The sequence below is a fragment of the Drosophila mojavensis genome, unplaced genomic scaffold (genome assembly GCF_018153725.1).
Source record: "Drosophila mojavensis isolate 15081-1352.22 unplaced genomic scaffold, ASM1815372v1 contig_81, whole genome shotgun sequence".
Classification (NCBI taxonomy): domain Eukaryota; kingdom Metazoa; phylum Arthropoda; class Insecta; order Diptera; family Drosophilidae; genus Drosophila; species Drosophila mojavensis.
In genome coordinates, this window is record NW_025318907.1 from 3,558,022 (window position 1) to 3,585,826 (window position 27,805).

General features: G+C 40.7%; 3 protein-coding genes across 5 annotated transcripts; 2 read left to right on the forward strand and 1 right to left on the reverse strand.

The window, feature by feature from the left end:
* Positions 1–194: 194 nt before the first annotated feature.
* On the reverse strand, positions 195–9,904 carry LOC6580647 (atrial natriuretic peptide receptor 1). Of its 3 annotated transcripts, XM_044011261.1 has the most exons (14): positions 9,681–9,904; positions 8,007–8,315; positions 7,807–7,918; positions 7,458–7,623; positions 7,152–7,229; positions 5,714–5,990; positions 5,090–5,645; positions 4,912–5,027; positions 4,774–4,852; positions 3,493–4,136; positions 3,110–3,440; positions 2,708–3,047; positions 2,371–2,644; positions 195–1,754 (listed from the first exon to the last, which is right to left on the reverse strand). In XM_044011261.1, exons 1-14 carry the CDS (start codon positions 9,874–9,876, stop codon positions 1,534–1,536), a joined length of 3,699 nt encoding a protein of 1,232 aa, XP_043867196.1. In that variant the 5' UTR covers positions 9,877–9,904; the 3' UTR covers positions 195–1,533. The 3 variants fall into 3 exon arrangements, with proteins under 3 accessions (XP_043867196.1, XP_002006469.3, XP_043867198.1); XM_002006433.4 differs by lacking the exon at positions 9,681–9,904 and having other exon boundaries at positions 8,007–8,506; XM_044011263.1 differs by lacking the exon at positions 195–1,754 and having other exon boundaries at positions 2,343–2,644.
* A 1,576-nt stretch (positions 9,905–11,480) lies between these two features.
* LOC6580648 (proteasome subunit alpha type-4) lies at positions 11,481–12,648 on the forward strand. The gene is made up of 3 exons (XM_002006434.4): positions 11,481–11,591; positions 11,731–11,936; positions 12,004–12,648. The coding sequence occupies exons 1-3, from the start codon at positions 11,589–11,591 to the stop codon at positions 12,584–12,586; spliced, it is 792 nt and encodes a 263-aa protein (XP_002006470.1). The 5' UTR covers positions 11,481–11,588; the 3' UTR covers positions 12,587–12,648.
* Positions 12,649–13,412: 764 nt separating this feature from the next.
* On the forward strand, positions 13,413–27,181 carry LOC6580649. The gene is made up of 7 exons (XM_044011162.1): positions 13,413–13,523; positions 20,549–22,173; positions 22,234–23,104; positions 23,166–23,295; positions 23,432–23,886; positions 23,966–24,074; positions 24,136–27,181. The coding sequence occupies exons 1-7, from the start codon at positions 13,485–13,487 to the stop codon at positions 26,217–26,219; spliced, it is 5,313 nt and encodes a 1,770-aa protein (XP_043867097.1). The 5' UTR covers positions 13,413–13,484; the 3' UTR covers positions 26,220–27,181.
* Positions 27,182–27,805: the final 624 nt, after the last annotated feature.

Consider the following 27,805-nt stretch of genomic DNA (forward strand, 5'->3'; position numbering starts at 1 on the left):
CATACATTTTATCAGAGACGTAGTATATTTTCAGTATATTTATTATTATAAATTTGGAGAAAATACTCTTTATCAATAAATATACATACATAAATCAGACACAAATATATTTTTTTTATTTAAATAATGAAAGTATAATATTTAGTTATATTTTATACTTTATTAGTAAAACATAGATGTTTTAATCTGATAATATACTCGTACATATATATATGCTGAAAAATTGTAGACGTCAGCGTGAATATACAAAATAATATATTATTTATTTATACATATACATTTTATTTGTAGACTACCAAGTTTTTGACTACCATCTTATAAATAGACAAATAATTTTTATGCATATACACATATACATCTTGCATACAAACACATATCAATATAACTATATAATATTTGATTTATGAAGTTATATGCCTTGGAAAATCATCAGAAATATGTGGAAATAATTATTTCGAATAATTATTTGATTACAACAAACATAATTAGGAACAGTATATATTGAGGAGCATACAAATTAATAATTTAATTTTTTTCAAGATTTGATATCTCGAATGTACAAATATTCAACATTTAATTCACAATATTCACTTAAAGCCAGCAAAAGCTTTTGTTTAAATAACTTACTAACTCTATTCAGACAATATTACAACAGTTAAGTACACTTAAGCAGGAATGATCGAAACTAATGACAAAGCTAACTTGCAGCTGAGTCAATAAATAACTAGTCGAAAGCAACTGATTACATAATACTTGTTCGTAGTCTAAATACAAATTGAATGTATTGAAGAAACCCAAAATTTCTTTCATATATCAACTGTAGAAGTTAAACAGCTACAGTTCTTGGGTGTTTTACTTCCAAATGCTTTCACACGCTTTTTAATTACGTGTTAAGTTCTTAAAATTTCATTAGATTTCGATATACATGAGTCAATATCTCCAGATGTAAGTAGTATATAGTCACATCAGAGTGAATAATATATAGTACAATAATATGTATAAACAATTTACTAAAAAATTTTTGAGTTATAAACTTTTTGAGCTCGTTGATACTACTATTATAATAAATACCTATTAAATTTTAATATATCATTTAATATATATTTTGATATATATGCATGTGATTTCTTCTTAAAGTTGTGCGCTAGATTTCATATAACTATCACAGCGCCTTTAATTTATGAATGCATTGAATTCAATTCTGTGTCAGGTATTTATAGATGTAAAGCACATGGATGCAATTATAAATCGATTGTAACCGGCAACACTATGCTCTAAAATTGGCTAACTACGAGTACAAATTGACTATAATCAAGATTTATAATATATACTATAAATATATGAATATTGACACCAATTTTGTAAGGTCTGACAGACCAAACCAGAGATGACGGGCCGAAACCAATAGACTCACATCAAATAATTCATAGAATATCAACATGAATAAGCAACACATTAGAGCAACTTTTTAGACAAAATTAACTAAGCTGGATTTGTACTTGAGCTGATGGGCAAGGAACACTCGGCGCTGGCTCACTTCCCCATTCCGGCAAATAGCAAGGGGAAAGGCACCTCGTCGTTGTTCAGCAGAGGCGGAGTGGGTGCACGTGCATCCGCCTCGGTGGTGCTATTTAGCCAATAGGTGGTGACAGTTCCCTTGCCTTTGAGCTCCACATCGCCGCGATGCTCCAGCTGAAAGGTGCCAAATTTATCCAGGATGGCTTTTGTGGCCGACGAAACATGAATTTTGCCAGCTATGATGGAAGGTGGAATAGACACACAGAGAGTGAGAAAATAAGTAAAAATATCGGGTGAGATCTATTAAATGGTGCTCGAGTGTAGAAACATATTTTTATATTAAGAAAAGAAAAGGATTTTTATATAAAGAAAAGGTTAAAGAGCTAAATGGAGAAAAAAATATAGATATATGGAATATGGATTCGGGCAACGGGCTTACCAAATTAATATATGTATTTATATATATATCAATATAGCTTGAGATCAATTTTAATTGTGTTGATTGGAGCATTAAAGATTTTGAATGTGAATAGCCAGTGGCGATAGAACGGGCAGACGGATAAGTAGATGTATGAACGAACAAACAGACAGTTGGGGGACTGACAGACTTTCGGATGGACCAACATACAGATCAAAGGAGAGATAAACATACACACATACGGATGTACAAGCAGATCGACGGAGAGATAGAGCAAAGCATGGATGATGAAACAGACAGATGAACGGATAGACAGACAGACGCAATCGTTTGCCTGTTCAACATTATTTTCAATAATCGTTCCCGACCAGCTCAGCTTAACAATTTTCACTTTGATCTGCTTATAAATAGTTAATAAACTAATTTTCACTCACGCATGCCCGTCGTCTCCAGACGTGAAGCGGTATTCACAGTATCTCCAAAGAGACAGTAGTGTGGCATCTTCTTGCCCACGACGCCGGCGCAGACAGAGCCCGAGTGCATGCCGATGCGAATCTGTATCTTGTAGTCCGGCTTGTGCCTCAGATTGAACGAGCAGACAGCCTGAAGTATGTCCAGGGCCATCAGCGCAATCTCTCGAGCATGCTTATCGCCATTGGGCTCCGGGAGCCCAGAGACCACCAGGTAAGCATCGCCAATTGTTTCCACCTACGGGCAGCAATTAAGACAACAATGAATACTCCAATCCGCCTCGGGGCATGGGCAGCTCACCTTGTAGACATCATAGAAGCCAATGATGCGGTCGAATGTGCTATAGAGATCGTTGAGAAAGTTGACCACGTCCATGGGTGTGCTGCGTGCGCAGAGCTCGGTGAAGCCCACGATGTCGCTGAAGTAGATGGTGACGCTGCTAAACTCCTCGGGCTCCACCAGATCGCCAGCCATTAGCTGCTGGGCGACAGGGCGTGGCAGGATCTGGTAGAGGAGCTCCTCGGTGCGTTGTTTCTCCAGGCTCAGCTGGCGTGTTTTCTCCTCCACAAGGCTTTCCAAATTGTTGGCATAGTGCTCCATGCGATTCAGCAAATCGTCCATTAGATTCTCACAGAATCCTCTGAAGAACAATAAAATATATATAGGAGAGCCAACGGATAGCTGAGATCGACTACCACTCACTTCATAATCGTGCGTATGTTGCTTCGGATCGTAGAGAACGCTGGCCGCTCCTCCTGGTTGTCGGCCCAGCACTTCTCCATCAGCACCAGCAAATCCGGCGGGCACTCCCGCTCCCGTATGAGTGGCCTGAAAGGCGGATACTCGCACTGCCGCACCTTGTGCAGAATGGTGTGCACGTCCATGCCCTGTTGGCGCGCCTCCTGGTAGGGTCCGCCCCGATTGACGATCTCCTCGAGAATGATGCCGAAGGAGTAAACATCGCCACGCTGGGTGGCCGGGCAGCCGGGTATCGAGGTCATGGGCAGCAGCTCCGGGGCTATCCACAGCAGCTCTGCAAAAGCAACTTTGTGAGCAACAAGAAGAGAATATGTCTAACTCCTTACTGGTATAATAGTTCTGATCCCGCACAAAGTCGGAGGGCGTGGTCAGTGTGCTCAGGCCAAAGTCGGAGATCTTGAGGACGAAGCGTCCGTCGATCAGGCAATTGCAGGAGCGCAGCTTGCCGTGAGCAACCACATCGCAGTTATGCAGATAGCTCATGCCCTTGACGATGTCGTGGATCAGAGACATGCGAAAGTTCCAGTCCAGCTCGATGGCCTCGTTCTCCAGCACGTCCTTCAGGCTGCCGCGCGAGCAGTACTCCGTCAGGATGAGCACCGTTGGCCTGGGCAAATCGATGCAGGCGCCCACAAAGCGCACCGTGTTTTCGTGGCTCACATCTCGCGCCTGCTTGATCTCCCAGAGCAGCGTCGAGGTCACCTCCACCTTCTTCACGTTCACCTTCTTGATGGCCACGCGCTCGCCCTTGAACTGTCCAATCGTCGTGTAGACCTGCGGCGGCAGCGACGCGAAGCTGGCAATCGACGCACGGCCCGAGTGGATGCCGAACTGCTGCAACGATATATTCTCCACGTCCAGCCGCTGCAGCCCGCCCTTGGAGCCAAACATGCCACCCATCTCGATGAGCACATCCTCCGGTCGCACGCGCCACGACATATTGTGCAGCTCCTTGCTGAGCTTCATTTGCCTGGAATAAACAAAATGGAACGGAGAGTGAGCAGTTATGGGTTTTCATAAGGGGCTAGCCTTAACTCTATCTGCAAACTAATCATTTCATAAATTACGATATTCAATAACTTAAGTTAATGTGAATGATTTTAAATGGACGAAAAGCTTGGCGTATTAAAAAAGTCAATTTTAGGTTTGTAGCGTTATTCAAAGCGTAAATAACTTAGATTGAAACATATAATCCTTATGAATTAAATTATGCTCGATGTTTTAGTAACTCTTTCAAAATTAGTTATATGCAGTTAATAATTAGCTCCCAGATTTTACGATATTCAATATGGAAAATAATCATTTTGAAGGATTTTCTTTATATACGATATTAGATATAGTAAATAATCTTAAAAAGTCTTCTAAAAAGTCTTTTACGATATTCAATATCGTAAATAATAGCTTATAGAAAATAGAGTCCAATTGAATTGAGACTGAGTGAAGGAGTGAGGAGCAAAAAATGTGTTGAGATAGTGGGAGTTCGCATGGGCTCTGAGTCTCATATCTCACTGCCTTCAGTAAAGAGAGTAAGAATAAATAAGACCTAAGTATTTACCTCAATTAGCAAATAACCTTTTTATTTAAAAATATTTTCGTTTTTCACTTACTTTTGCAGCAAGCAAATAACCAGAAGCACAAGGCCCAAAAACAAAGCCAGTCCGAATGCGGAGTACATGATTGTGGTCTCTAAAGGGCATATTAGATAGAATTGTATAAATTGCATAGAAATACCTAGATAAACTTACCGTTGCCATGACAATCTGGAGCGTTGCCCAAAAAGCCACAGGGCGGAATATCCGGTGGCGGCTCCTCTCGACCACCGGGCCAATGGATCTTCTTACCATGAGCCGCTGCATATTTTCTGAAAGGAAAAGAAACGTTCAACTCAAGAGGGGATAATTGAAATATATTTCCTGGACTCACCTATGAAGACCGTAATAATGCGCCACCACAGAGAATTTGCCATTGATGGGATCGAGATCCAGAATGGAATAGTCAGCATCGCGATCACCGTTGTCATCTATCCTAACATGCCCGGTGATCCCGTGGAATGTGCGGTTCCACATGCGACGCGTGATGTTAACGCCATCTCGGATGTCGCCGCCCTCGGTCAGAGTCTCATTGAGGGCCATGCCGAGCAGGTAGACGCCATCGTAGAATGCCCCAATGAAGAAGTTCACCTCCTCGCCCTCGCCAAAGGTGTAATTGTACTCGGTGAGCGCGTTCTCGCGCACATTGTCCGCAAAGTCCTGGAAGGTGGGACTGGTCGGCTGCAGCAGGGAGACGCGCAGCAGCGCCTCGTATGCCTTTCGTGCTTTCATATCATTCTCGTCGCCCAGCTCCCAGTCCTTGTCGCCCCAGTAGGCACTCTGAAATATCTCCACGTCCAGGAACACCCACTCCCCATTCGTCATGCCCAGGCTGTGGGCGGCCAACATGAATTTCCGCACGAGGACGCCGCGAACAGACAATATGACCACTGCAGGGATTTCACAAGAGATCTATTTGCATTCATCTTATATGTATATGAGATAAAGCTCTTCTTACCTCGCGCATACATGCTGGCATCCCTGAGATAGTTCTCGTATATCTCCTCCTCATTGCCATTCAGCTCGCGCACAAAGCTCAGGAGTCCCTCCTGTCGCAGCCCGTACTCCAGATTCTTGCCCACCGTCAGGGAGAATAGCTCCGATCGATCCACCAGCAGCGCCACATGCTTCCAGTTGAACTGCCGAAAGACGCTGGCAAAGACCAGCTTCAGGCGGCACTGACAGTAGGACATTCGGGTCAGAGTGGGGTACTTTGACTTGTCTTTGAACATGCCCTGAAGTAAGAGATTGATTAATTAGTTAATTATGAGAGAAATTAATAATAAGAAAAGAAGTTGCTGGAATAATAATCTAAACAATACTAGTAGAAGTAGTTTTCTATTGCTATTGCTTCGGTGTAGCCGATGTAGCAGTAAAAATAGTAATAGTAGTTGTAAACGTAATAGTAGTAATATTTCAAGTAGTAATAATGATACTAGTAGTAGTAGTAGTACAAGTAGTAATAATGATACTAGTAGTAGTAGTAGTACAAGTAGTAATAATGATACTAGTAGTAGTAGTAGTACAAGTAGTAATAGAAGCAGTAAAATAAGTAGCAGTATTAATAAGAGTAATGGTAGTATTTAATACTACTACTAGTAATAATAGTAGCAGCAATAGTAAGCAGTAATAGTATAGTAGGATAAGAAGAAGTAGTATTAATAGTAATAGTAGTATTAGAAATAGTAGTATTAATAGTGACAGTAGTATAAGAAAGAAAGTAATAGTAGTATTAATAGCGACAGTAGTATTAGAAAGAGTAGTATTAATAGTAATAGAAAGAGTAGTAGTACTGTTAGTAGTACAAGAAATAATAGTAGCAGTGAAAGTAGTAGTAGTATTAGAAAGAGTAGTAGAACTGATAGTAATATTAGAAAGAGTCGTAGTACTAATAGTAGTAGTAGCAGTATTAGAAAGAGTAGTAGAACTGGTAGTAATATTAGAAAGAGTCGTAGTACTAATAGTAGTAGTAGTATTAGAAAGAGTAGTAGAACTGGTAGTAGAATTAGTAGTAGTATTAGCAAGAGTCGTAGTACTAATAGTAGTAATAGTAGCAGCAAACGCAGAAGTAGTAGTAAGTAGTAGGTATAGAAAGCGTATCAGAAAATTATAATAGAAGTGGCTAATCGAAGCAGAAGTGAAAATTGAATAGTAGTAGCAGATCTTTCATCCCTAGCTACGAATTCTCAATCTGTTATCAAAGAACCGACAATTGATTCGATGTCTAGAGTGTTCTATCCAGAAATTGATCTATATGCTAATAGTTACCATACAAACATTCGTTTAATTTCGAATCATTTACCTGCAATCGCATTTATTTGTCGTCGGGTCAGTTTCTCGTTTTCGTGTTGTAATTAAGCTTAACTAATTAATGGGCTTTGAGGCAGTTCGCTTACCGTGCTCTCGTTCTTCCACTTGTGTATTCTGCCCAGCATGCCGGAGGTGACGGTGAGCTCGCCCTCTGATGACGGTGGCTTGGGGAGAGAAGGAAATAGAAATAGGTATATTGAATCGCGGGCTCATCAGCTAGTTGCCACAATGATTCAGAAGCTGGAACTGTTCCGCGAGGGATTAGCTGGCATTTAGGAGGTCAGCGGAGCAGGCACATAATTGACGGACTCCCGCTGTTTCATCCAGCTGGAGCTGCAGCTGGGCTGGATTGTGGTAGCCAGGGCGCATACGTGCTGTGACCCCGCACTCACCTGATCGCCCATGCCCGTGATAATGGGCGTATTCCAGTAGGCGGCCAAGCGAGCAACCGGCTCCAGAGCAAAGGCGCATGCAGGTCCTATGAACGCAATGACATCGTCCTTGAAATGCATATCGGCTGCCAGTCCCGGTGCCTTGGCGCCCGAGCAAGACGGATAGCTGCCAAGGCAAATCGGCAATTAAAAATGGGAAAATGGGAAGAGCCAACAATTTGTGGCTGAAGTGCATATCCTGGATTAGGCTCAGAGTGCGGCCATGAAATTCGAGTAATTAACTAAAGCGTGCAGCACGCCACAGGTGCGACTGGCAGTCATCCCCACCCAGGACACCCAGAACCCTTACCTAGCCTTCTTCTTGACCAGGCGAATGTTGTGCGGACTGAGGAAGCGCTTGTTAATCTGATCCAGCGCCAGGTCCACGGCAGGTCCGCAACGTTCCAGGTCAAAGGGCGAGTCTGTAATAAGATGTCATTAGAATAAGCTCAATGCTCACCCTCCTCCATCCTCCATCCACCATCTTCTATCCCCCATCCATCCACTTACCCAAATGGGAGGCCATTAAAACGCCCACATTATAGACACGCATTCGGCTGAGGTCTCTCTCGTTGAGTGAGCCCGCTTGATTTTTGGTCTCCCGGATGCGCTCGAACACCTTGATATCGATGCTGTCATTCGAGTGGCCATTGAAGTTGCCATTGCTCGACCTCGCCTGGTGACTGATGCCGTCCACAGCCCGTTCGATGCCCTCCCACGACTCGATGTCGCTCCGCTTGCCGGCCAAGTGCAAACCAAATCCGATTTCGAACAGCACCAGACCCAAACACGTAGTTAGCATCAATAGCCACATGCTGTCTATGAATGGCTTGAAATATTATATTAATGCTGTAAGAAATGCGGCTAGGCAGCAACAGGTTGTAAAATATGCAGGCCTCTACATAAGAATAGACTAAATATAGACTCAAGTACAAATTGACTACAACTGTCGGAAGTGCTCGACTACGACATGATAATCTAAACTGTGCAGAGGGCAAAGTTATAGGATTTTGCCAATTAAATATACTGCTTTAATGCAATTTTTCAAACATAATAGAAATCTATAAAATATTTAAGAATAAAGTTAAAGTCGGTGCTTGGAATGGCAACCTCTTTCAAAATATTCATGAAAAGTTAAATTGAAATTTTTCTGGATCGATTATAAGCAAATTGGGAAAAACTAAAAAGAAAACCAAAAAAAAATAATAAATTTAATTATATATAAGAATATAAATGTATAATAAATTTATCAATTATTTTAATTGCGTATGGTACACAATAAATATTTAAGACTTTAACTGCCTAGTTGTTGGGGTTTATGAACGAACATACAGGCATGGTCAGGTAAATTCAGTGCATCGTTTTGCACACGATTCTATATACTTTCAAGGGGTAGTCACGCCTGGTTCTGCTTGACTTCACATTTAATTGGTTTAAGACCACAAAAACCGTTTGGTTTCCTGGTATTATGTATTATAACCGAAGCAATTTTTATTATTTATTTATGCATCCAACAAGAATATAGTAAAAACTTCTTCAGAAATAGTTCGAAGTTTCAAACTAAATATCACAAATTTTTATAAGCAAACTGAAAGCCTGAGAAAAAATATTACAATTAAAATTGGATATTTAAAATATAATTTTGTTTCCATAAAATATTGTATCATTTAAATTGCTAATATATTTTATGAAATAAAATCAGAGTTTTCACATTTGAAAATCCGTTGAAACTGATTAAGTATTATAAACATTTAAGTTCCTCTACATTTATCATCTTATTTGGGTATTACAGATATCGAAAATGTTGATTTAAGTGCACACATAAAATTTCAAATTCACATTACGCCGAAAAGTATTTCAATATATTTAAAATCGAAAATTTTGTTCTCAAGTTAATTTCAATTCAAAGTACTTTTCCACCAATTCACTTTGACTTGGAAATGAGAAATTAATTCACTTCACATTTACAAAAGATAATGAGGCGTCACCAATTTATTCGAATAATTTATATAAAACTACGAAAACTTTAAGTCGAAATATACTTATATAAACATATGTATGAAACTAGATAGCTCCATTTAAAGTTATTCAATAATAAGAATGAAAACTATTTAATTTATAAATTTTGTATAAATTGAAGTTCACTTTAACCATATGCTTTAATTATGAAAATATTTAATGCACCTTTAACAAATTGAATTGAAACTTGAATTTCACAAATTCTTTTGAGGAATAACAGAAAGTTTTGTCCTTTGCAAGTCGCGTTTATCGAATGAACTCGATGCACAGGCTCTGGAGCTCTTTTATATAGTCGCCCAGGCTGCTCGGCTACGGAATAATTAGGCAATCGGGTTCGAGCTCCTTGACCAATGGCAGGCATTCGTCAGTGGGTGGAGTGGGCGGCAATGTGATTGTAGTGGGTGAATCGGCGCCTCGCTGAGCCGAAGCCGAATTTGATCGCATCGTCAATTACAATGCGAATGTCGAAGGTTAGGCGAGCAATGCCAAGCGCCAATGCCAGCGGCACAGACTCTAGGGCAACAGAAGCAACCGAAGCAGTAGAAAGGATGTACAGTGAAATCGCCTCTAACGAACAGATACCTTTATTGAACATTATTTATTATGAGTAACTTGTGCGTGCATCTGCAATACTTCATAAAATTTTAAAATTTGATATGTAGATGGCGCTGTAACCCGCTTGCTGAAAAGTCATCGATAATTTTTTCGATTTGATTAATATGTAAATCGAACTTCAATTGTTTTAGTTAATCAACTTTGAGACAAAATGTAAATATTGATTTTTATCAAAGCTGAAATGAAAACAATTAAATTAAAGCATTTAAAAACAATATTTTTATAATATTTATTACTTTTTACGAAAATATTTTAATCAGCTGCCTTGGCTAACATTCTTTATTTGGATGTCGTCATGTCTGTCCATCTTTGGAGTCCTCACTGTATTGTTTTACTTACACTTCGCATCTGCTTTCACTTGTTGCCATTGCCCTATTGAAGCTGTTGTTGTGCTCTATTTGAATTTAAAGTGTTTGCCAGTCGAAAGGAGCAACAGTCTAATAAAACGCGTCGCGTGCCGCCAACAATTAATGCGTCTCTATTGCTGAGGGTGGGATTTCTCATATCCCTTCTGTGCTCTCTGTTTCTGTTCATTTTGTTACTTTTGCCAGTGAGCAATAAACGTGTCTGCTTGAGCTGACTTTATGACCCAGTAAAAAGTTGAATTCCTGTAGAAAATGCTTCAAAATTTTAAACGTATTCAAAATTTGTAAAGCAAAATTCTTAATTTAAATAAATTTATAAATTCAATTATGGTAATTCGAGAATATATGATCCCTTTCATATAACAAAATATGTATGTATATTTAAGTAAAACGAAAAAATATATATATATTGTTTATTAGTAAACATTTCTATATACCTTGTAAAACAAAACATCTTTATATGAAAAACACAGCGCTTTTAAATATTTCCTATGTTATTCCTAACAGAATTAATGAGTGGAGAAATACACAAAAATTAAAAAATTAGCAATTAAATTTAAATAATTAATCCAATAATATTGTACTCAAATAATCATTTTGATTTAGCTCAGAAACACTATATTTATTGATATAAATATTTCGAATATTTAAAAACCTATTTAAATTAAAACCGCTAGACGTTAAACGTTTGAGCCTTAGTTTAAAAATGGCGCTCATTGAGTGTGAGCTGTCAAAATCATATAATGTTGGAGCCGACCCTGTCTAAATTTTATTATATCGATACAGTTTTTCACTAAATATCGAAAATATCGAATATGTGGCTAAACTATTTTTTACGCTATGTCTTTTTTAAGAACACATTTTATTGATTTTAATAACATGAGGAACAACGTATATATGTTAAATATTTTCTATATGTTGAGGTATTAAAATTATCGGCATTTTTAATTCTATCGATTAGAAAAATGAATAAAAGGCGACAACTCTGGTCTCGGCGATGACAAGTATAATTTGAGAGAAACAAACCTCGACGCCGCATATTTGCTGAATTTACAAAAGAATATAAACTACAAATTCATAAAATTAACAAAAAATGGTAATTGCTTTTTAGTTCGTATGAATACAAAAAGAAGACTAAATTCTCAGTTGAAATTAAAAACAAGTTGTTCTGTTTTCATTTACATGTGCAATTTGCCTAATCACGGCTACGATAATTTGTTGCATATTTTTTTCAGGCTCGACGTTATGATTCTCGCACAACAATATTTTCGCCCGAGGGCCGTCTCTACCAAGTGGAGTACGCCATGGAAGCTATATCGCATGCCGGCACATGCCTCGGTATTCTGGCAGAAGATGGAATTGTGCTTGCAGCCGAGTGCCGCAGCACAAACAAGTTGCTCGACAATGCGATTCCATCGGAGAAAATTTACCGTCTAAATGAGTAAGAGAATTATATATATAATTGTAAATGTCTATAAACAGTGTTAATTGATAAATTCAACTTTCAGAAATATGGTCTGTTCCGTGGCAGGCATAACATCCGATGCAAATGTGTTGACCTCAGAGCTGCGCCTCATCGCCCAGCGCTACCAATTCAGCTACGGCGAGGTGATTCCATGCGAGCAGCTCGTCTCTCATTTGTGTGACATTAAGCAGGCGTACACCCAATATGGTGGCAAGCGTCCGTTCGGCGTTTCGTTGCTGTACATGGGATGGGACAGCAAGTATGGTTATCAGCTGTACCAGTCGGATCCCAGTGGCAACTATGGCGGCTGGAAGGCGACTTGCATTGGCAACAACTTTGGTGCAGCTATTTCTATGCTGAAGCAAGAGTTAGCCGATAAGGAGAGCATAAAATTGGAAGAAGCCAAGGATCTGGCCATTAAGGTGCTCAGCAAGACTTTGGATACCACAAAGCTGACCCCAGAGAAGGTGGAAATGGCCACCCTGCAGCGCATCAACAATGCGACTGTCTACAGCATTTTGGAGAAGCCCGATGTGGAGAAATTGATTGAGAAGTACAACAAACTGGAAGCTGAGGCAGAAGCCGCCAAAAAGGAGAAGCAAGCTCAGCAGCAGTCAAAATCTTAAATAGTTTTTTAATTTGATTGAAATGGCGTTAATTTTGTATGTGAAATAAAATTTCAAAATTACGGGCTAGGAAATAAAATTGAATGGTGGTAGCGATAGCTATGACGATAGCGATAAATGTGCGATGTGGCAGCTCTGTAAAATAGAAATAGTTGGCAGTCATCGTAATAAAAATACCTAAAAATGGCCACTGTTTCCGTATGCACCAAAAAATACCATACAAAACATTTAGTGGAAATTCCGTCGCTTTTTGCAGTTTTCGCTCCTAAAAAAGTTAATTATATTTGTAAAAATATTAAATAATCGGTTTCTCTCGATGGAAAACAATTAAAGTATATATTGCGCGTATCGGAGTACGAAATACAGCAAATCTTAAGACATTTTTCCTACGCAGCAGATCATCATTGAGCGCGCTTCGGTGTGAGTGTGTGTGGTTGTGTGTGCGTGCGTGTGCCACAGAAAGTGGCAATCAGGCAGCAATAGTTAAATGTACAAATATTCATAAATCATTTGATGTTGTTAATTTATGCAATAAAATGTGAAACCAATGACAATATTTCAATGTTGTCAATAAAAAGAAAAGCTGAGTAGAAGCAGCCGCAACAACGACATCCGCAGTAGCCGTCAACGTTAACGTATAATAAGGCAAAAGAAAAATAAGGAAAATGAAATAACACAAAAAAAAGAGCTGCGCTGTAGCGAGCAAGTATAAGAAACGCGAAACACAAGCAAAGAAAAATCGAAATAATAAAATACATACGTACGTACGTGTATGTGTGTATGAGCATATTAAAATTGTGCCTGTGTGCGCAGCGCAAGTGTGTATGTGAATTTGTGAGTGTGTATGTAAGTGAAACGTATAAATAAAATTCAGCCAAATGCAGAAACCAACAACAAAATGGATAACAAAACTACACAGTTGGATTTTAAATTACTGGTAATTAAATAATGTTTTCTATAAAATGCTCTGCATACCCCCAACCACTCTCATTTAACTAAATACATAAATGTGTACATTCATGTACACGCACACACACACACAAGCATGCTGGCATGTATGTATGTATATGTAAGTCTACATTCCGTGCGACTATCAAATGAGAGTGGCAAAACAACGTGTAATGCGTAGGCAACGAAGAGAGCGGCAGAGTCGCATGTAGAACCAAAAGAGAGGGAGAGAGTGAGAGAGAGAGAGATAACAAATGAAGTGAAGTACAGTGTGCACTAACAGTTTAATTTCAGCTGTTGTTTTTGTTTTTGTCGCAATGTTATGCTATAAACTTTTGTGTAATGCTAAATTAAAAAAAAAAGTAGAATTTTATAAACTGCGCTTACAAAAACTGTGTGTAGAAACAAAATTGAGAGCTCACACAGGAATTGTTTATTATTTTTGTCTATGATCTGCAATCAATATTAAATTCGGACAGTCGATGTTATGTTTTAACAATGCCTTTTGGGGTAATGGAGGCAGCTTGCTTTATTATTTAAAAGCTTTGTTCCCTTAGTCTGTTTTTCTTCCGCAACCGTCCCTCAATCGGTTCTTGCACAATATCCGCGCGCTTACACACACATACAGTTAACATGGATATTTCGTGCTTATGCTGTGTATGAACTTCCGCAGTGTAGTTGTGTGCCCTTGCTCCGCCCTACCCTACCCTACCCTACCCTACCCCTGCCCCATCTTCTCCCTCCTAAGCTCTCCACCCACCTACTAACCCATAGCACTCCCTTTCCTTATTTCCCTCACACCAGTGCTACATAAAAGCATTCTTCTCTTCTCTCTTATTTTTTTTTTCTTTTCTAAAATGAATTGTAGTTTTGTTTCTCCCTTCTCTTTTATTTCCCCTCTGCAGCCCATAAGCCAAGCAGTCAATTTTACTTCTCCCACTTTCGACCCATTTTGTCATTGTTGTAGTTGTTGGGCTGGCTATTATTCACTTTTGTTTTGTTTTCCTCGTCGTTTTGAGAAAATATTTATTTTTATTTTTATTAGTTTATAACAACATTACATTACTTGAATGCACACACACACACACACACACACTTACAGGCTGCGATACATCCATACAAACACTTATGCATTATATGAACGAACGAACAATCACATTTACATAGTTAAATATATGTTTGTATGTATGTGCATAAATACTACGAATACTACGAAATCCAACTTGTGCGCGCCACTCTGACTACAAATACAATAAAAACAACAGCGAGAGAGCATGAATTTGATTGTATTTGTATAAGTTTGTGTATGTGCGCTTGTGCTTGTGTGAGGGGGAGAACGAATGGACGAGCAAAGCACAAGTGAAGAATTGTAAACAGCACGCACAGTGGTGCAATATCAGGCTTGTAGGAAATTTGAATCAATCTTGTTCTTGTTGGAATGCAGCACAAAAATTTGTCTCTTTGCTCAACAGGAAAAGAGGGAAAGAGAAATTGAAAGATGCTGAAACTAATGGGTTTTTTTGTAATCGTAAAACTCGAAAAAGTTTCTAATTGCACTCTCAATTAAATACTTTGTTGCTCTTAATTTACTTTATTTAAACCTGTTAAGAAACTTAATGTGTATATATATATTCATGTATAACTTATGTACACTGAACATGAAATTAAAATAGTGAACTACAATTTTGTTAGTTTTATTTTATTTGTATGTATTATTTGTATGTAAACGAAACCAATTTGACCAATTTATACCAGACATTTTAAGCAAATCAATAAATATACAAAAATACATATAAATATCTGTATTGTATGTATAAATCTAGTTTTGTATACATAAATTAAAGCTATTATGTTCAAATCAAATCCCCCGCTTAAGCTGTCGGCCACTGTACATTCATTCATGCATATGCATGCATATTTGTATGTGGATATGTGTGTGTAGCTCGTTTTGTTTCGCTTTGTGCCAATTTCATTAATAAAGGAGGACAACGTAAATGCTATTTTTATTTGATTAGTAAAACTATGCAAGTATGTATTTATATACCCGAGCATACATACATATATGTATAAGTACGTATGCATATACATATGTATTTGCATAGACAAGTGTACACAGTGTGTGAGTGTGCTCGCCTATATGAATACATACTTACATATGTATATATATGTACATACATCAGAGCGCCAAATTTAAAACATAAGTTTGCTAAAAATGCAGCCGCAATTCTTGCCCCACTTCAACTACAGCTGCAACGTTTTCAGTTTGGCAACCTAAATATGTGCTATGTATGTATGTAAACAAATATGTTGAAGCATGTGTGTGTGTGTGTGCTCTCTATCTATCTCTCTTTCCTTGTTTCCTTATCGCTGTGTTTGTGCGTGCCGAACAGGTACATAACAATATTAAAAGGAACTAGCCGAAAAAGATGCAGCAAATCCAATAAATCAAGACAAACTGCATTTGTATTTTAAATACATGTGCACATAGACAAGCGCTTATTGAATAAACTTAAGAGGAGTCCATTAGCTCTGTGAACACATTTGTCGCATATTTAGGATGTCTGTAATAGGAGTTATTTAATATCTTAAATTTATTTTATTTAAATTAACCTATGATGATATTTGCATATTGCAAATGCATATTGATTGTTATAGTAAGAAGTTAATAATCAAATCATAATCATATATGAAAATATACAGTCGTTTAAATGTCATTTAATGTTAAAGATCGAATATATTTATATGTTTATTATTTTATTCATTTTCTATTTATTTAATTTATTAAATTATTATTTATTTTATTATTATTTGTTTTATTAAAATTTACCACTCTTAATTGCTTGTTTCTTATGAGCAGCAGAGTAGTATAAGGTTAAGCAAGTTATTAATTGTCCATATACTTCTGTTCATATGCACATAAATGTTAATTACTTCTAATCTTGAACAGATGTTAATTAATAAGCAAATAGAAAAGAGCTATTATCATCTTGCTAAATACCACAATTAGATGGTTTCTAACTGTTTATATCGTCTGAGATGAAAATCTTTATTATGTGTTACTTTTTTGCAATTTAGAAAAAATGGATATTGTCTTAATTTAATACAAACAGAAAATAGATAAATAAAATAGAGAATCGAGAATCAATTGATTGAGATTATAATTTTAAGCTGAGGAAGGTATGTTTTGACACCTATTTCCATTACAATTATCGATTTTGTTTTTCAATATACAGATTCTTTGATAAGTATTCTCCTTTTTATTGAACCAATTGAATTAATTCGAATTGCACAATACTCTTTCCTCTCTATTCTTTGTATAGTGCAGTATTACTATTGTATTTCCATGAACACAGTTGTATATGCATGTAGATACATATGTATACTTTGTATACCTCTGCAATTACATGAAATCCTATAATTTATACCTTATCTTGATAAATGTCAGATGCCACACCCCATAATAGCTAAAACTACGTCTCGTTACCAAATTTCGAATTCGGAATTCGAAACTCGGAATGTTAAGCATGGAAAGCTTGTTACGACTTAAACACGATAAAAGGAAACAAAGAGCGAAAGACCCATAAATTTTAAGTGAAACAAAAGAACAAGAATTTCGTACATGTGTGTGTGTGTGTGTTTGTATAGTTCGTGCTTATGCCATAGATCTCTTAAGCCTTCAAATATTTGTACTATGAGTATGTGTGTGTGTTTGTATATGTGCACACACACACGCACCTAGTTGCTGTGCTCAATTTAGTTTTTATAGATATTTCAAGCACTTTTACATGCCTATTTATTTATATATACATACATATACTTTCCTGCATGCATAGAAGAGAACAATTTCGGTAGATATATGTAAATGCCTTATTTATCAGCTATTCATTGTATTATGTATTCCATTATATATCTATGTACATACGTATGTATGTGTGTGTGTACATTTATAAGATATTAAACCGGCAATTTAATTTCCTGTTAGCTTTTCATTTCAACTAACTTAAATAGAATAGAATAGAATGCAGAAACCGGAATTTTATTTCAAATTAAATTAAAATTAATTTTACGTGAAAGTTTACTGGATTTGTATCTGATTTATTTTATAGTTATATTAAATATATCAAGAATCTAGAATTGCATAAAGCGGGGCAAAGCGAGCTTGAATATTTCCTAGATTATTTTCTATTTAAATTTAAAGCAACTGATAGAAATTCCTCATAACTCGCAATCTCTTCAAACTATGTTCTATTCCCTATCTCCTGTCCCCTTTTCTCACGCTCCGTTAAGAATCTAAAACTGTATTTAATTACATAGTAAATATATACAGATGCGTTTTCAATTAATATGAACAACATAATATATGTAATTACTAACACTCATATAATTGTATATGTATGTATGTATTTATGTAATTAAAAATGTAATTTGTTTTTGTCTTGCGCTCAGCTTTGCAACAGGCATACACACAGACACACACTCACATATACATAAATGAATATATGTCTGTATGTATAATAAGCTCTCTCCCTCTTTTTCTGTCTGTCTGTTTGTGCCTTTTTCTCATAAAGTTGTATATAGACACGCACATAAACATTGTAACACGCACACACAAATGTTTACATACAGACATACACCCAGACAGACGCACACACGTGCGCATTCAGTTGCTCGCGTTATCTTTAATCTAAACTTGCAACAATGTGAACTGTCAATTTCGACTAGAATACATACTTGCATACAGAGTTGCCACCGGGTTGAACGTTTACTTTGATAATAAATAATATAGATATTGTGGCAATCGATTATATTAAAATGGAATTTGTATTATAATTTCAATAATAATAGTGGTATTGTTTACTCTAATTGAGATATTTCGGAACCACATAAAATTTAAGTCGAATTGGAAAAATCTATTAAGAATAACTTTATGCCTTATGGCATCATTCCCGCCAATTTAGAAGTGAGGTAGCTCTGAAGCTCATAAAGTATTTGCCCCGTTTTATAGATTTTTATACTTTATTGAACATTAATATCCAGTTGAATGGAATGTATGTATGTATCTGTGTATACACAGGTATATATCAGCTTTATGTCGAGTCATCAATGGCTTCCACGAATGAATTGATTCTTCACCAAGGTTTTTTTTTTTTTAACTTGAGCCGCCAAATATGCTAATTTGTTTAATATATGTAGATTTATTGGGAATACAAACTTAACTAGATATTTTACCAATTTCATTTGCATTTAATAATTCCCCTAGTAACGGTAAAAATATCTACATAATCCCAAGTATCAAACCAAATTTGATTGTTAACAAGAAAGTAAATCACAGTTAAATTAACATCAATTTAATAAATGTAATATATTTCGCCAACGACTGCATTTAAAATTTCATCTAATTTCCTCTTTCTGAGCTTGCTCTTAATTAGTTCTCTCAATTTGATAAACATCATATTAATTTTATGCTTCTGCTGAAAGAATATTTGAAAAGTGCCAGCGGGGCCAAAGTTGTGTTGTTCAGTGCCGTTGCCCCCAACCCGTTCTTCACAGTTACCGCTCTCTTTGTACATCTTTCTCTCTCTTTCTCTGTACCCCATTTATATACATGTACATGTGTATGTATATATTGCTCAACCTCTCTCGCTCTCTAAACAAATGTCAGCCAGTGGGTGGGTTGTGGGAGAGCAATTTAGAGAGCGCCATCATGTTTTTACAACTACAACTACAATAATTTGTTGACTCGCTGCTTTAACTCCCGCACACACATAAATATAAACACGAACACACACACATTATATATTGAGATGGCAACATTGTGGAATGGGGAAAAAGTAGCACAAATTGTGCGCTGTTTTAATTTCTTTGCTCTCTTCCCCCTTTGGACAGCAATGTTCCTTGCTGCGCGCTCTTTTATTTTATTTTTTAAATTTCTTGTTATTGTTGTACATGTGCTTGTGTATATGCATATGTGTGTGTGTCTGTATGTATGTTTATATATAGCTTTTTATTTTTCCTGTTATTTTTTATACAATTTTGCCTTTGCCATCTTCGTTCACTATGCTGTGCGCTAATCGTTCGCTTTAGCAGCGCAGTTGCTGTCGCTGTCGCCGCGCTGTCTGCCCATGGTCTCACTGACGTTGACGTTGACGTCGACGTCAACAGCGACGCTGGCACCGGCGCAGACTGGGTAAAGCGCGCGCGCTCTTGGCGCTCTAATTGCATTAAATTGTTTGGAAAATCATAATCAGTAATTGCATTTAATGACAGTTTTTGAGTGCACGTGTGAGTGTTTATTCTGTTCAATTTAATTGGGATAAAACACTCACTCTCGCACACATATACACATACTTGCATTGACAGTGCATACATATGTAGGTAAATATACCGTTGATTTAATTGGACATTTCATTGATTCAGCCATTCAGCCATTAAGCACGTGACAACGCTTAGCAACACTTCAATAATCTCCTTTTGATTTTATTAAGTAATAATAACAGGAAGCTCTAGTGAGGTGTTCGAGATATTAATAGCGATTCTAAGAGTCGGCACTGATCCTTGATGATGAATGAAGATGGAACGATAAGAAATTAATCTATTTAAATGCCGCAAAAATAAACCCCATTTAAATAAAACAAAATGCCAATTATGATCTAATCTTTTAAATGGAACTCGTGGACGAATTCATTGTTGTACTCTTTGGAATTAAATAATAAGCGCATTTTGATATAACGATCTATCATTTCTAGTTATTTACTATAATTATTTAGCTTACGCAAGTTAAATTTTTGTTTAAATAATTCGCTAATGCCTTGAAAGAGATTTGCAATACAATTTTATTAAAATATATATAATTTTTAATAATATTATAGAATATAATTAAAATTAATATTTAAAATATTTATATATACTATAATAAATAATAATTCATGCAGTTTCATAATTTTGACCAAAATATTAATTTAAATATGAATTTCATCCCATTCCATATTAAAATTCCTGCTCTTTGCTTCACAGGTGGATCAGTCAGTGAATCTGCTGGATAGTTTGAGTGCGGTGTCGCGGTGCGATGCAATCACATTTCTGCTGCAAACGCTTAAGTGCAAATATCCAGAGGCCTGCGACAGAGTCGTCAGGAATCTGTTCAGTCACAATCTCAATGACAATGGCGCCGGATCGAAGCTGGCACCGGACGCAGCGCAGCTAGCGAAGAGCGAGCAGTTGCAGCTGCTGCTTACCCCCAAGAAGGAGAAGACGGAGCCGGAGTCACAGTCGGAGTCGACGTCGATTGCGAAAATCAAAAGGGAGGGAGAGGATGAGGCAGCCGCGATCGATTTGAATCAGAACTTTGAGAAGATCCTCTGCAAGGAGGATTACATGTGCCGCGACGAGGAGGATGACTTCCTCGAAGATGATGCCGACGACACAGAGAATTCTTCTTCCATGAGTAAGCAGCGCCTGCACTTTCACCGCACGAACAGCGCCTCGAACGCCTGTGCCGACAACAATGTGGATGCGACGGCCGGGACGAGTCCTATGCTCCTCTCCAGCGATCCGCTCGATCTGATACAGACGGCAGCAGTGGCCAGTGGGCTGGTGAAGCGCAAGTACTCGGCGACGTTCGATGACGAAACGGAGGAGGAGGACGATGACGACACTGGCGATAACTATGCCAACGGAAGCAATAGAAGCAACAGCTGCGCGGAGCTCCTGCTGCGCCGGCAAGAGAAGCTCATGGGCTCCAAGTCGTTGGTCAAGCGGAAACGCAGCAACAACAACAGCCACATGGGCAGCTTGGTGGAGGTGATGGCCACGCCTGTCGCCAAGACGCGCCCCCGCCTGGGCGAGGGCTACGTGTTCCACGAGGACGGCAAGTACACGATGCGCTACCACCACAGCAGCGGGGAGTTCAGCGAACGAGCCTTCAAGGCGCAGTTCCGGGTGCTGCTTCGCCTGGCGCTGAGCCAGCATCATAAGCCCTTCCTTAAGCAATTCTACGACAACTTTGTGATCACCGGCCGGCTGCTGGGCACCACGCCCTCGACGCGTGTGCTGAAGGAGCTGCGCGAGCAACGGCTGGACGAGTGGCGACGGCAGCGTGAGCGACGGCAGGAGGTGGCCAAGGCAGCGGCAGCTACTGCGGCTGCTGAGAGATTGCTGGGAAAGGAACAGGAGAAGGAACTGGAGCAGGAACAGGAGCAAGAGCTGGAACAGGAGCAGGAGCTGGAACCAGCGCAAGAACTTGAGCTGGAGCGGGAGCTTCCGCCAAGCCAGCAACTGGAGCAACAGCTCGAAGTGCCGCTACAGCTGGAGCACCAAGAGCCACACCAGCTCAGATCCATTTCGTTTGGTGACTCTGAGCTGGAGTCGGAAACCGAATCGCAGCTGTCGTCGGCTGCCCAGGAGATTATGAAGTTTGAGGAGTTCATTGACGAGGGTGTGGGCGCAGGTCGCCTCATCGATGGGCTGGAAATGGAGCCGGAAATAGATGAGATGCTGGCGGGCGCCGGCAGCGGATTGGGCAGCGTAACTGGCACCGGCAGCGGGAACAGCAACAGCAACAGCAGTGCTGTGCACGACAATGGCATCGCCTCCCTGCTCATGGACTCCAGTCACGGGGCGCAGCTGCATTCGCATCATCTGTAAGTTGACCAAATAAAATAATCAATGATGATTTTAATACTAATCTATGTCCATTGCAGCAACAGCAGCAGCAGTAGCAGTGGGAATCTCGGAATCAATGGCCTTACATCGTCAAGCAATATCAACAACAACATCAACTGCAGCAAGAGCAACAACAACGCGCTGGCCCAGCAACTGGGCCCGGAGCAAGCCGGCAAGCAGTCGGTGTCGCAGAGCCAGGCGCAGTTGCAGTCGCAGTCACAGTCGCAATCGCAGCATTTGACCATGCCCATGAGAACTGGCTACGGCCTGGAAGGTGTTGCGATGTCGGCGACGAAGCAGCTGATGTCTGGCAGTGAGATTCAGCTGCAGAACGAGAGCCAGAATCAGAATCAGAATCAGAACCAGAATCAGAATCACTACAACTCAAGCAATAATCCACTCTCAATGCCGCCCATCATCGAGCAGATGATGCAGATGCAAATGCAGCAGCAACAGCAGAGCCCCTTTCCACAGCATCAGCATGCGCAGCTGATGAACAATCGGCCGTCGCATCTGCTGCACCAGCAGCAATCGCAGTCGCAGTCGCAGTCTCAGACGTCGCATCTGACGCCAACTGGCGTCGGTTCGCAGCTGAACTCTTCGCTGGAGCTGGACGACAATGAGCTGTCCGGCGAGGAGGAGGACGACGATCTGGACAATGAGATTGACGAGATGGACGCGGCCAAACAGCAGCTTATCGATGGCGGCAGCAGCAGCAGCACCTCGCTGCAGGCGCCGCCCTCCCAGATGGGCGGCAGCCAAACGCCGGGCAGTAAAAAGGACAAGCCCAGCTACAATTGCCTGCTGTGCCCCAAATCGTACAGGAAACGCAAGTCGCTGTTGGATCACTACAAGCTGCATCCCGGCTACTGTCACGACTGTGGCCAGCCCAACGGCAACACGCTGGAGGTGCGAATGAGATTGAGTTTGCAATCGCAAAATCATATTAATCTGTACAATTTCATTGCAGGAAATCATCCAGCACAATCGCACGATGCACGTGAAGGAGTTTCCGTTCGTATGCGAAACATGCGGCGAGTCCTACTCACGCCGGCAACAGTTCCATGCGCACGTCGAGTCGCACAAGAAGGATTTCAAAAGTGAGTCGACGTGAATGTAAATTTCACCAAGGCCAGCGATGTCTGCCAAAAGCCAGACAAACGGCATTTCATTATTCTTATTATATGAGCTCTGTTAAACGTCAAACTAATCTTGATTTTTGATGCTCTATTGCAGCCTTTCCGTGCGGCGAGTGCGGCCTGAAGCTGTCCCAGAAGAAGATGCAGCAGCACTTTGAAGATACCGGCCACAAGGCCGACGGTGCCATCTGTGAGGTGTGCGGCGCCGAGTTCCCCTCCAAGAATGCTCTGTATCAGCATATAATACGCGTGCATAAGCGAGATAATTTCTTCGAGTGCCACATTTGCCATAACCGCTTCACGCTCAAGGCCAATCTGGAGCGGCACGTGCAGCTGCACACCGAGGTGAAGCGCACCTATGTGTGCGACCTGTGCGGCTCCTCCTACTTTACATATCCTGCGCTCAAGGAGCACTACAGCAACGCCCACGTCGATGTCTCCGAGTGCAAGTGCACGCTGTGCGGCAAGCGATTCGGCTCCGCCAAATCCCTGCAGCGCCATTTGCCATCACACTCGGAGGAGCGACCGCACTGCTGCAACCATTGCGATCAGGTAGAGTAGATATACAATATATATGTCTTTGTCTGAGTAAAAAAATTATAAAAATTCTAAAAATTCGATTCCTCTGCAGACCTTCAAGTGGAAAACTCACTTGGTGCGCCACAAGCAGACGATGCATGGCAATCAGCCGCCGCCGCCTAAGAAGGGCAAACAGCGTTTCCCCAAAGCTAACGAAGAAGGTGAGCGCTCCCTCATTCCACAGCTAAGTTAACTGTATTAATTTTTGGTAATCTCTTCTAGATATGGCTTCGCTGCCTGATATGCCAGGACCGCCGCCGGTGAAGGCAAGCAAAAAGTCAGCGGTTAGCAAGGCCAAGTCACAGGCGGGCGTAGCCGCAGTGCAGCAACAACAACAACAACAGATGCAGATGCAGCCGGGTGCTGGCAAGGTGGCTAGTGCGGGTGCCACGCCCACGCCGCCACCGCCACTGTCGACAACGCCGGGCTGCTCGCAGCAGGATCAATTCAATGCCATTGTGAGCAGCAATAGTTCGCAGTCCTCGACGGCATCCACGTCGCAGCACTCGGTCTCTACGAGCGAATCTCAACAGAATTCCATGTACAATCAGAGCTTTAATGTGGACAAGTTGCAGCAGCAACAACAACAACAGCAGCAACAGCAGCAGCAGCAGCAACAACAGCAGCAGCAACAACCACCACCAACGCAACAGCAGCAGAATGCGCTGCATCAACAACATCAACAGCACGCTGCAGCGACGCCGCCGCCCTCGCAGCAACAGCAGCAGCAATCGGTGGCGCCGCCACAGCAGCAGGCGCCACCGCATCATCGCCATACGCCGCATACGCCAAACAATGCAACGCCGGAGATGCATATGCAGCGCATGAACAGTTTTGGTGGGCCGGAGAGTCAGTTTCACTTTGAGCCCAATCCCGGCAATCCGACTGGTGGCTATCCGCATCAGTTGCTAAACCAATATCAACAGCAGCAGCAGCAGCAACAACAGCCGCAGCAGCCACAGGTGCCGCCGCAGCAGCAACAGCAGCAGCAGCATATGCGTAGCCATACGCCTCAGAGTCCACATCCACATCCACATCCGCACTCGCATCCACATCCACTCCAAGCGCAGCAGATGCAACAGCAGCAGCAGCAGCATTTCACCTCGCCGCACCACATGCCCCCGATGCACCACCAGCACCAGCTGATACTACAACAGCATCGCCACACCCATTCACCGCAGCATCAGCACTCGCGCCTGCAATCACCGCAGCCCCAGCCATCGCCATCAGCTGCTGCATCCGCAACACAGCAGCAATTCATGCAGCAACAACAGCAACAACAGCAGCAGCAGCAACAGCAACAGGCGAATGAATCCTGGGGCAATATGGGCTTTGGCGGCCCACCAAACAGCCAGCCAGTCGAGCTCAAGGACAACAAGTTCTACATTGTCGACTCAACAGAGTTTCTCGGGCTTCCAATGGGCGTTGGTGCTCCGGCGTCGTCTGCCCAGCAGCAACAATCAGCCGTGGGCGTCAACAAGCCGCAGCAGCAGCAACAACCACCACCACAGCAGCAGCAACAGCAACCACAAGACCCAGCATTGGCTGGCGACTTATTGGGCTTCCAGCATATGTGGCCACAGCAGGTGCAGCCGCAGCAGCAGCAACAGCAGCAACAACAACAACAGCAGCAGCAGCAACCGCCGACGCCGCAGTCGCAGTCGAATCAAATTGGACCGGGAGATGCTCACAATTACAACAACATTGGCAGTATTCTCACGAATCTCATCGATACGAATCCCACGCCTATGGAGTACAACTTTGATATGATGCAGCAGCAGACGTCTCAGCAGCAGCAGCAACAGCAGCAGCAGCAATCACAGCAACCGCAACAACAGCAGCAACAGCAGCCGACGCAGCAACATCATAATGCGGGCGGCCCCTATGGCGGTGGCCTTATGCGGCATGGCGGCCCGGGCAACGTTTACGGCGGCGGCGGCGTCGGCGTCTCCTACGAACAGCATCACAACCACACCGCGCTCAGCGACCAGCTGGTCAGCGATCAGCAGAAGCACAACAGCTTTCAGCCATACCACGGCCATCCGGGTCATCCGCATGGGCTGCAACAGCCGCTGCACTCGCTGGCGGGCACTGCGCACTTGTTGCCCCCGCCGCCGCCGCATGGCAGCGTCTATGAGCGGACGGCACCGCCGATTGGCGTGGGCGTGGGCGTCGGCGTCGGCGTAGGTGTGGGCTATCCGATGCTGGGCGACGATTCAAAGTCCGTGCTGCCGCCGATCAATGACTACATGCATCATATGCAGCAGCAGCCCGATCTTATCTACTATCCAGTGAAGAACGATTGACAACCAAAGTAGCCGGCGCTGGGTGGTGCCTCAGGGCACCACCAGCAGCCCCACCACTACGCGCATAATCATAATCATAATCACACGCACTGGTGGCCAGCATCAGCAGCAAGTTTAAGCGCCAAGAGAGGCGATGTTTTTCATTGAAAAGCATTCACATTTGTTTAGTCTGCACGTTGAGAGCGTGCCAGACGATGATTCTATCTAGATAAGGTTTAACAGAAGGCGAACTCTATAAATATAAATATATATTTAGTTTATGGAGCGTTATGATATAGGTCGAGTAAAATAGCTCGAAGATTGGGCCTCGCCGATGCTCAGTATAACTAATCCGACCGACGCTATCAGACACGTGTATACAAATAAATTGAAATAAAAACAGGAAACACATCCACACACACACACACATAGCACACACACACTCACACAAACAGCACCAAGATAAAATCAAGTATATAATTGAAGGAAGATTAATAAGAACATGACTACAGACGTATAAATACATATATACATAGTAGCGAGTAAGGAAAACAACAACAACAAAGAAAGAGAAATAAACACTATAAATATTTACGTAAACGATGTAATATGTAGCCTGTAAGGAAGTATCAACAACACCATCATAACACCAGACCACAACAACAACAAGATGAACAGAAACAACAAACCTTCGAACAAATTTTTGCAACATAATTTATGCTAGTTTAACTTAATTGAGAACAGAAATACGTACGTTAATATAAAATCAGAGCAACCTTATATATATGTATATATATAAATGCAGAACCTTAAAAATATGAAAGATTTTAGATTGATTTGAAAGAGTTTTGGGCTTGTGGCCTGCATCACAATAAGGATAGGCCTAGGCCAGAGCCGAAAAGCAGAGAACAGATAACAGAAAAGTTGTTCAAACCATATCATGAGGCCCTTTGCCGTCAACTAATATAATATACAAATCTATATATATATATATATTTTAATTTCGATAGTGCTTGTTATTTTCTATTTAGTTGAAAAATCAATGATTATATATATAGCTATATACATACATACATTTATAACATGCAAATATATTTGATTTTATTTACATGACCCAAAATGCCGATTGAGCCCACATTTTTTGTTAGATTAGTGCCTAAGTCTAGTTGGTATCGTGTATGTATATCCATTTTGTGGCTTTTTACACCCAAACTCGTGTAATTAATTGATTAATTACTTAATTAATGGCTACCCGTCTGTCGTCGAACCCGTTTAAAACAAACCACATTGATCAATCAGCATCTGTATAAATCGTAAGCCTCACCCTACCATCCACACACTCACACACAAATCTCCTTACTAAATACAAAAAACGAAAGAAACATGTTTAGTTTGTATGTATGTATTTCCTTAACCACCCCCTATTCGAACCCTTCCCCCTTAAGTTAATCGTATTAGTTTATAGCGTTGTTCGTTTGTTTACAAATTGTGTACGCAATTCAGCTAAGCAGCAAACATTACATAAGTGAAAGTTTAAAACAATACAAGTGTAAGGCTACTTTTATGAACAAACAAACAAACAAGCAACCAACAACAACTACATTAAA